General features: G+C 35.8%; 1 protein-coding gene across 1 annotated transcript; it reads left to right on the top strand.

The window, feature by feature from the left end:
- The first annotated feature begins 9,101 nt into the window (after positions 1-9,101).
- LOC134670785 (uncharacterized) lies at positions 9,102-10,163 on the top strand. Its single transcript, XM_063528605.1, has 2 exons — positions 9,102-9,244; positions 9,944-10,163. The coding sequence occupies exons 1-2, from the start codon at positions 9,102-9,104 to the stop codon at positions 10,095-10,097; spliced, it is 297 nt and encodes a 98-aa protein (XP_063384675.1). The 3' UTR covers positions 10,098-10,163.
- Positions 10,164-11,345: the final 1,182 nt, after the last annotated feature.

The following is an 11,345-nucleotide window of genomic DNA, read 5'->3' as shown; positions in this document are numbered from 1 at the left end:
CATGAAGGAGGTCATAAGAAGGTCTCAAATCGCAAAAGCAGCAGTGAAGCGCTTGGAGAAGATTTGGAGAAACAGGAACATATACCGCCACACGAAAGTCCGACTTATGCGCACCCTTATCTTCTCCATATTCCTCTACGCCTCTGAGACATGGGTATGGAAGCCACGTGTGAGAGCAAAAATAGACGCATTCGAGATGTGGTGCTGGCGCAAAATGTTGGGCATATCCTGGACGCAACGCCGCACCAACGCGTCTATTCTCGAAGAGCTACATATTACCACCCGGCTTTCAACTACATGCTTCCAGAGAATGTTGACCTTCTTTGGCCATGTGGCCCGCCAAGACCCGTCCAGCTTTGAAAAGCTCGTTCTGGTTGGGTGCGTCGAAGGGAGAAGGAGTAGAGGCAGGGCTCCAATTCGGTGGTCTGATGCCATACGCGACGCTACGGGCGTCAACATCCAGGGGTCAATACAGCTGGCCCAAGACAGGGGGGTTTGGAGAGCGGTGGTGAAGAACTGCACTCCTGATGGTCACGACCCTCAGCCTTGAGGAACCGACTAAGAAGAAAGAATAAAAATTAAAACCAAACCAAGAATTATATAGCTAATTACAGGATAATAATAATTGTTAAGGAATCATAATTATACCCTCAATTGTTGAAGTGGGTGGAAAGAGCTATTGACACTAAAAACACACATTTTGGGGACAGGTAGGTACTGATATAGTTAATTCGAATGACGTATTACGGAGTCAACCCCGAAATCACCAAAACAACCGAAATGTATTTCTACGCAATTGTATATGTATTAACCAAAGCTATGCCCTTTGTCTGAAGTTTTTACATTTTTTAATTACCCATTATAAGAGTTAGGAACATTAAAAAAATGTTTTTTGCTCCTAATTCTTATAATAAGATGAAATCGATAAAGTCATTTAAGGGGCAAAATTTAGTTATTCTTAATGTAGTGTAAAAATATATTCCATATTGTCAATATCCAAGGAGGAAAATTGTGACCACGTTTTTATGGAGACGGTATTCCGCTATTCTTATCTTCATGCTTATTATTTTAACCTGAGTTAGTGATTCATCGACATCATTCGCTTCTCTCTTTTAAATTCGAGACTAGGTATACTATTACCAGGAAAAAAACTCTATATGATTAAAACTTACACCAAATAATACTTCACAACTCGCGTAACTATCGATCAGCATTTGAGAGGTTTCCGTTAGTACCTGTTATGTTGTGTATGGACATGCCTGTAAAAAATATATTTCAGGCAAATATTTAACTTGCTAAAATAAAATTAATTAAGTAATTTGGACTGAGAGTCTGAAATGACGCAGGTACAGAACGCTTTATGGGTCAAACAGAAAACTGTGTTCGCGTCTTTCCTGTAGATATACACAAAAGTCAAGGGCTATAAAGGTTTATTTTCTTATTTAACCCTTACCACGTGAAAAGGTACTCGTTTTATTTAGAGAACTATGATAATAAATAAGAAAATTAACCTTTATAGCGCTTAACTTTTGGTATGTCTACAGGAGAGACGCGAACACAGTTTTCTGTTTGACCCTTATATCATTCTCTGTCGCGGTATGATATTGCATCAAATCGCGATGTCAACATTTGCCGCTTCGTTGATGGCAAGCTTAAGTTCCTATAAGCAAGGTGCATACTTGAATCTCAAAACAAATACTGATTACGAGATTTCTGCAACCCCACATCCCCACTCCACTTGTAGGTACCAACATTATTTTATTCCACAGCAAATTTAAATTAAAATAAGAAATTGAAGGCATTTTATACAAATCAACGATTAGGCAAGCAGTAGTTTCAATAACCCATTAGAAAATTCAAACAACAGCAAGCAATAAATCAGAAAATCAGACCGATCAGACGTTATGTAAGTTAAAACAGTTTAGGTTATAATTTACATAAACAAATTCTTAGTGTTATTTAATTCCGTATTGTCTATTGCTAGTTGCCAAGCGGACCTAGGATTTTCCATAAGCCGTGGCAACATCAGGAAGATAATGATTATCATTTGCTACCAGCCCATCCAATATTTTTACTCACAGCCATATCCGTAGTCTAGCCTTTGGGACGGTCTCCTCACTCCCCTGAATGCGGTTCGTTAGGTGTGTTAGTCAGTGCGAACCGTGCGTGCGACTTGTTTCCACAAGGTAATATTACGTTGGATAATATTTGATCAGACGGCAGGTGTTTGTGGTTGTTTCGTTTGTTCTAATTAGCTAGTTTTAATTCATTGTCTTCTTTTAGTTAAGTAACCCGGCAAAAACGAGGAATTCATTATTTGATAAAAAAAATACCGAAATAGGATTTTATCAAATGTTGTTTTAGTCCGACGCGTAAAATCAAAGTACCATCCAAAGGAACAAAGCATACAATTTGCCATCCATGTAGCTTTTGTACTTTTGTGTCCATTTTCTAGTTTTACATTTTTATTAGAAAAACGGTGGAAATTCCAACAAAACTGCTAAGTTATAATGCTATTTTTCGTTAAATTCTTACAATAGTTGCCTTTAAAGTTTGTTGCTAGGAATTATAGTTTCCAAATGATGTGAGGTGGAAATTTTTACGAGCGATTTTTCTACCACACATCATAGTATGGGCACCCTGAGTAATATAAACTAAGCACGAATGGTTTTACATAAGTATAGGTAAATGTTCTAATTAACTACAAGCTATGTAAGTACCTAATAATTTCGTTGATGAGTTTTAACACGCGCCCTAATTGTATAGTCACTGTGACCTTCATCAGTGCCCTATTTTGTAAATAACTTGGTGGTGTGAATATTATGTTCTTCCAATTAGTTACACAAAGGGGTATTTTGATAATTCTGTCAAACCTTGGCAACTAGCTGCCCATGAATAATAATTAAATTGCTTTAAACTAAGGCTAACGTTCTCTAATTTATCAATAGTATCATGTTCCACATTTTCCACAATAACAAAATTACCAGAATATATTATTAAATATAGATTCATACTTTTTATATTTCGTTTGTCACTACCATTTTGTGTTTGAGTTATTTGTGTATTCTTAGTGAATACCTTTTATATATTGTATACCCTACTTGTAAGGCTTTGCTTTTATCGACGTTGTGACTTGTCAATAGCACAGATGTGCGACATAAACTCTTTGTAATGTATAAAAATTACCTATAAGTAGTAGTAGTAGTAAAACACTTTATTGTACAAAAATCAAAACAAAACAGGAAAAATAACATTCGTCATTAGTACAAAGGTGAACTTATCCCTTTATAGGATCTCTTCCAGTTAACCTTTGAGTAATTGAGGGAGAATTGGAGACAACAACTGGAGATTAAAACTAAGACGTATCAGCAAAAATAACCTAAAAACTTAAATAAATAAAAAATCCCTTTTTTATGCAGCTTTTTTTCAGGTGCACCATGAAATCAAACGTATACATAATGATATTTATCTTAATCGAATAGTAATAATTTCTAGTTTAGGATGGTGATTACCGCACGGCATTAATAGAGTTAAACCAAGAAAATTCTGCATCGATGTTGATAGCATACTCAGTGCAAGTGTTATTTATACTCCATAATTTCGTATAAATTTGACGTTTAAAATAAACTGGCACTGCGTGAACTATCCAAATCATTGTAGGCTTTTCTTGGTCTGACTCCAATCGCACGGTGTTAATGGCAATATTGAGAGTGTTTAAATTACAAACATGGAACAGACAAGTACCCAGACATTAAAAAATTGTAAACCCGATATCGATACCTAAACTAGCCTAAAGTATTCTATTCTGAGATTTACTCTTTGAGTTAGGCATGCAAACACTTAAGTCAATTTAACTATCCGATCCAATAATAGTTTGATTTGTTTAGGTAGACCTTAATATTTAGTAGTAGTAGTAGTAGTAATCACTTTATTGTACACAACACAGGTAGGTATATTTCTACGTAGTAATGGTATAATATAGACAAACATCTGGGTATGTACATACTCGTACAAATACAGGTTACTTCAGACAAAGATTTTATTGTTGCAAAGATTTACAGTTAGGTACTGTTGTAGGTATAAGTATAAAATCCATATGATAAAATTGTAATAGCAAAAGTGATGGATATTATTATTGGGATATAAGTAGATTAAATTTTACATTCCTAGACGTCAAGCCTGTCTTGCTTTAAAAAAAAAATAGTTCCTAGTTTTACTCACCTAGCGCCACTGTCTATGTAACTTTCCTCATGTATCTTTGGTTAGAAATACCAGTCGAATAAATAAGTGTTTTTTCAGAATTTCTTGCATTTCTATTAAATGGGCTACCGATTTCCTATAAACTATAATAGGTTATGGGCCCAGCCATTTAATAAAAGTACAAAGAGCAGTGAGTGGACTCGGTACAGTAAAAATTACGAAGTCATTGTTAACATAACCTCAAAGTATGGATCTCGGCGGACTCAAAATGAATGTGGAACGTTTTGATGGAAATAACTTCCGTCAATGGAAATTTCAAATCAAGTGCGCGCTAAGAGCGAAAGGCATTGATATATCTAAGCCGGAGCCAGAAGACAAGAAAGAATCATGGTTAAAAAATGACGGCATGGCGATGTTCATTATGACGTCCACCATGGATTACCGGCAAATCGCGCTTATTGAAAACTGTAACAGTGCGTCGCAAATTATGGAGAAACTTGAGTCAATATACGAAAAGAAGTCAGAATTTAACAAAATGTTAGTTCATGAGCAATTTTACCAATACAAAATGAACCCGTCAGATAGTATGGCGCAACACATATCTAAAGTGGAGAGTTTAGCGCAACAGCTGAAAGATTGTGACGAGAAGATTAGTGATACGGCCATAATAACAAAAATCATAAGTACTTTACCATCCCAGTATCGCTCTGTAAGACAGGCCTGGCTGTCACTGGAAACAACTCAGCAAACCTTGCAGAACCTGACGGCTCGGTTGATGGACGAGGAAGCCAGCTTAACGGCAGAAGAAAAGACTGACGTAGCACTTGTAACCTCGCAAGATAAAGCGAAACCGAAGAAGAATTCCAGTTCTCACAATGATGAAGATAAGCGTCATCGCTTCATTTGTTATCACTGCAACAAGCGGGGGCATTTCGCCAGAGATTGTAGATCTAAAAAGAAATCATACAACAAACCAAATGGTAATATGTTGGCATTTCATGTGGAAGATGTCATGTGTGTAAATTTATCAGAAGAATCTGAAGATGTTTTTCTGCTTGATAGTGGAGCTTCAGTACATACCACTTTTAGAAAAGATTTCTTTTTGAAACTGGATCTATACAGTGATAATGACAACAGATATGTGAAACTAGGAAACAAACAGAACCTGAAAGTGCATGGAATAGGTACCATAATTATAAAGAAGTGCTTGAACGGCCAGTGGGAGGAAAATATGCTCAAAGATGTTTTATGGGTGCCTGAGTTGAAGAGGAATTTGTTTTCGGAGGGAGCTATAATGAAATATAATTATGTGATAATTAAGAAGAATGATTCTGCCCTTATCTACAAAGACAATGAAGTAGTTCTAACTGCAACTAAAAAGTATAATAACTTGTATGTGATGAACTTTAAAGTTGTGACAAGTGCAAGTTGTAATGCAGTGCATGTGCCAGTGAACAATCTTAAGGTTTGGCACGAGAGACTTGGACATCTGAATGTGAAAGAAATACAAAAAATGGTGAAAAGTGAACTTATACAGTGTAAAGACATAAGTGATGAAAAATTTGTATGTGAAGGCTGCATGTATGGGAAACAAAGTCGCCTCCCATTCCATGCTTCGCGCCGAGGTGGGCAGTGTCCTGGAGACCTGGTCTACAGCGATGTTTGTGGACCTATGAGTGAATCATCTGTGCAAGGTATGGTGTACTTTGTCTTGTTTAAAGATGCGGCCTCTAGCTTTTTATATGTATGTTTTATGAGGCATAAAAGTGAGGTTTTGGAACATTTTAAGACTTTTAATGCCATTATTCGGAACAAGTTTGGCCACAACATACGCATCCTGCATACTGACAATGGTAAGGAGTATGTGAACAATGAGTTTAAGACCTACCTTAACCAAAATGGCATCCAGCATGAACGCACAGCACCTTATACGCCCCAACAAAACTCTCGAGCAGAGAGAGAACTACGTACAATTGTTGAAAGTGCACGTTCAATGCTGTATAGCCGCAATCTGCCAATGAGTTTATGGGCAGAAGCTGTCGGATGTGCAGTATACATACTGAACAGGACAACTTCAACACAAACACCAGATAAGTCGCCGTTTGAGATTTGGTATGGCGAAAAACCAAATCTGCAACACCTCAGAATATTTGGATCTTGTGGTTTTGTTCACATTCCTGATGCATGTAGAACAAAACTTGAAAAGAAAAGTAATAAACTGTACTTAGTTGGTTATGAAAATGAAAATTACAGGATGTATGATCCAAATACCAAGAAGATAAAAGTGACACGTGATGTTATATTTGACGAAACTTGCAGTGACAATATTGTGAACAAACCTGCTCAGATTGAAGTCGAAGAGACAAACAATGAATGTCCCTTAGTACCTGTGACTACTTCTACTCCAATATCCACTCCGCCAAGAGTTGAAACTTCAACTACAGCTGTGGATGATAGTTTGAAGAGCTGCAATGATGATGGTGACATTACTTTTGAACCGGCTCAGACAGATAACACATCTGAAGTGAGATCCCCTATACTACGAGGCCGAGGAAGAATATCCATTTTGAAGAAATCAACTTTACTGAATACCCGGTGCCCTCAACATATGAGGAAGCAATGAACTGCTCTGATGCAATGAAATGGAGGGAAGCAATCAATGAAGAGCTTAAGGCACACGAGGATAACAATACGTGGACGATAGTTGATAAAGAAGCTGGTAAGAAGCCTATAACATCAAAGTGGGTGTTCAATATCAAACAGGACCGAGAAGGCAACATTGAAAGGTATAAAGCTCGACTATGTGCTCGAGGTTTCACACAAATTAAAAATGTTGACTACACAGAGACCTTCTCCCCGACTACTCGATATGATTCAATCAGAGTCTTACTAAGCTTGGCTGCAAAGCATAATTACAAAATTGTTCAATTTGATGTTAAAACAGCTTTTTTGTATGGGGAGCTTGAAGAAGAAATTTTTATGGAAATTCCACTAGGCGTGCATGTAGAAAATGGTAAAGTTTGCAAGCTGAATAAGTCCCTGTATGGACTAAAACAAGTGTCTCGTTGTTGGAATGCAAAGTTTACCAATTTCCTTAAGTCCTATGGATTTACACAAACAGAATCTGACCATTGTGTATTTACAAGTTACATAAACAATATTAAAATATTGTTAATTATATATGTTGATGATGGTCTCATATTCTGTTCTAACGAAGAGACTTTAAACTTAATTATTGAAGCTCTAAAAACAAATTTTTGTGTAAGAATCTTGGATCTTAATTATTTTGTTGGACTAGAAATAGTTAAGAGTGAATATTCCATTCGCATCACTCAAAAGAAATATGTAGAACAGATCATTCAAAGATTTAATATGTCAGATGCTCATTCCTGCTCTACGCCAGCAGACCCAAATGTGTTATTAACAAATTGCAGTAATGATGGCGAGGCAGTAAGTTTTCCTTTTAGAGAGGCCGTAGGCTCATTGTTATTTCTAGCCTCTGTGTCTCGTCCGGACATTTCATTTGCAGTAAATATTGTATGTCGTTATGTCAATAACCCAAGCATAGAGCATGTTAAAGCTGTAAAACGTATTTTAAGATACCTAATAGCAACCAAACACATAGGTATAGAGTATAAAGGGAATTCAGGCCTGGTTGGTTACTGCGATTCAGACTATGCAAGTGACACTGAATCAAGGAAATCCACCAGTGGATATATTTTCTTATTGAATAATGGTCCAATTGTATGGGCAAGTAGAAAACAGCAAACCATTGCCCTGTCTACAATGGAAGCTGAATTTATGGCTGCCTGTGAAGCCACAAAACAATTTTTATGGATAAGACAATTGTTGATTGACTTAGGTGAATCTCTTAATAATATGACTCTGTTGGTGGATAACCAAGCTGCTATTAAACTAATAAGCAACCCTGTGTTTCATCAACGATCCAAACATATTGATGTAAAGTACAAGTTTATTCGTGAGAAGGTAGAGCAGGGATTGTTAAAAATTCAATATGTTCAAAGCTCAAACCAGTTAGCTGATTTTTTAACAAAAGCTCTGACACCTCAAAAATTTTGTCTCAATAGAGATTTGGTACTTTCTTAGGCTAGTATAGTAATATTAGTAATAGTATAGAATCTATTTAAGTGTATCAAGACCGGTGAGATGTAGAGAAAATGTATAATTAGTGGGAGTATTGGGATATAAGTAGATTAAATTTTACATTCCTAGACGTCAAGCCTGTCTTGCTTTAAAAAAAAAAATAGTTCCTAGTTTTACTCACCTAGCGCCACTGTCTATGTAACTTTCCTCATGTATCTTTGGTTAGAAATACCAGTCGAATAAATAAGTGTTTTTTCAGAATTTCTTGCATTTTTGTTAAATGGGCTACCGATTTCCTATAAACTATAATAATTATTATAACCGTACTATTTTAGTTTTACTTTTCAATACCTCAGCTTTATTGACATAGGTTTCTAGGTTTTAATATTCTTATATTGTTTGTTAAATATTTCCATATTTATATCGACATACCTATACATTTACATATTTTTAGGCTATCAGTCATAATACTTGGGTAAACATTTTGTTGGCATGATTTTATACAATAAAAACATGAGTAGGGCAGCTGCCCCGGTTCCGGCCACCTTAGTTCTCTTTTTGGTAGTTAAATTATTATTAAAAGCTATTCTTTATATTAAAAATTATGTAAAATATTTTATTTTATTTAAAGCTTCATATGGTTAGGAATTGAGTTTGTAATGGTATAAGTATAATTAATAGGTACATTTATAATATAACAATAAATAGCCAAGACTTGCCCAGTGGCCAGATTTGGGGCATCTGCCCTACTAATAAAATGGTTATAAAACTAGATTTTTTTTTCATTATAAGGGATTATGGCGAAGAATAAACAACAGAAATCACGCACAACAAATCAGTCTGCCAAAATTGTGGAAAACAAGGAAACTGACAAATCGGAAGTACCTGTGAAGACTGACTCTTTAGATGATGAAGATCAAGGGTTTGGAGGATGGCTTAGGTAAATATATTTTATTTTTATTTTATTTTTTTATCATATTGTCACTTATAGTATACACCAAACATGACACAGGTATATAAGCATGAAATTGAATTACACATAACTAGAACTAAATACAAAATACAGTAAGCCAGAACTTAAATAATTTTATTATCTAATCAGCCGGCCTAGCCAAGGTGACAATCGCTATTGCTTCGACAACGATGCGCTTTACGTCTCCCTATCACTCTTCTATATTAGTGCGACAATGACAGTTGCGTATCGATCGCTACGGAGCGTAAGCGATTGGCATGTTGGCTAGGCGGCCTGTACTAATGGTGAATATATGTACCTGGGTCAATCAACTACTTTTTGTTGTTATTCTGTCCCATCAGCCAGGAGATAATAGTAGCATAGTTTCTTAAAAGAACTGCTGTACCATGTTCTACAAACATGCTTGGGTAGATGTCACATTTTGGAAAGACCTTATAACTACCAAAACATTCAAGTTTGGTTCATTTAAATACAAAATAACTAGTATTTTAAGAGTGACCCAGGAGACCGTAACCATGGCAACTAATTATCAGAAAAAGTTGATTCACCCACCTAAACAAAAATTTGAAGGTATAAATATGTCAGGTGGCATTTTGTTCCTTTACACAGGTACGAAATACCACGTAAAATACCCTTGTCCCGTTAAATTTTTTTTTATTCTTTTAGGTCTGAGGATGGCATGGATACTATGAAGCTATTTGTATTAGCGAACAGCATAGTGATGGTTACAACTATTGCTTACCCACACATTCAAACAATATTCTCTGTCATATCAGAAATTATATACGGTGAGGACGAGTATTACCGAGTCGAATTGTAATAAGCATCCTAGAGAGTCACTTTTTAAATATTGTTTAATAGAATTTGAATTTATTAAGAGGACTTATGTTGACATTGAAATGTGCCCGAGACTGTCGACTGCAAAAAAGGCTTTGACTAAAAATATTGTATTTACCTAAAGTAAATCGGTTTTCAGCTTCTCTAGTTACCTATATAATTATAGTAAAAAGAATTACCAACCACTTTTCATGTATATAATTATATTACATTTCTAGAAACGTGACTTTGAAAATAGAAGTGGTTAAAAAAAACATATACTTACCTATTTAATATTGAAAATGCTTGGTTTAATATTTCGTGTTGTTTTTTCGTTAGGGGTAGTTGTTTGGTATTCAATAAACGTTTGGAAAATGATTTCCGACTACTTTAATAAAGAGTTCCAAAGAATGTTATTAAATGTAACGGGAGATGAAAATGAACTGTAAGCTGAATAAATAAATATTTGAGTACATGTTTTTTTTCGCGCTAAAACCTAAGGAAATTTAATCAAATACTTACAATTAATGTATACTTACATGGAGATATATAAAAACGATCAAGTGCGAGTCGGATTTGGACATTACCAAGTTTTAACTATGTATTTTTTTATGAGGAACGTCAATTAAATGTCTTTGAAAAATCGGATCAAACCAGTACTTAAGTTCGACTCACGCTTGACTGTACATTTCTAATTGGTTTGCCTGTCATCTATAGGCATTGTGTATTTTTTTCAAAATTTAAGACCCAGGGGGCATAGTCAGACAGACAGACAAACAGACGCACGAGTGTTTTTTTACCTTTCGAGGTACGGAACCCTAAAAAAATAAATAAAAATACTTAGAACCAGAAATTATAAAGAAAGGGTTTTCTGCGTTTGTTTGTCAAATACCTACTTTAAATAAAAATGTGTATTTAAATAACAACAGTGCTTTGTCATGAAGTGTAATGTGTTCTAAAATAATTTGCATTGATTCCCAGAGAAATTAGCCTGATACCATAAGGGCCCCCCCAAATCTGGCGTCTTTCGAGCGTCGGCGTCTGTCGGCGTCGGTCCAGCGCTATGGAAAACGACGTCGCTGCGCAGTTGCGTCGACGCTGCGTCGACGTTGCGTCGACGTCGGCCATAGCATTGTAGACGCCGACGCTCGAAAGACGCCAGATGTGGGGGGGGGCCTTATATTAGACGTAGACGTGGACGCAACAAAATAACTCAAAAGCATATATTCTCATCGTTAAAAAATAATAAATT

This window comes from Cydia fagiglandana, chromosome 1 (genome assembly GCF_963556715.1).
Source record: "Cydia fagiglandana chromosome 1, ilCydFagi1.1, whole genome shotgun sequence".
In the NCBI taxonomy this organism is placed as follows: domain Eukaryota; kingdom Metazoa; phylum Arthropoda; class Insecta; order Lepidoptera; family Tortricidae; genus Cydia; species Cydia fagiglandana.
Note: the sequence above shows the minus strand (reverse complement) of the source record. Positions and strands in the feature narration are given on the sequence as shown.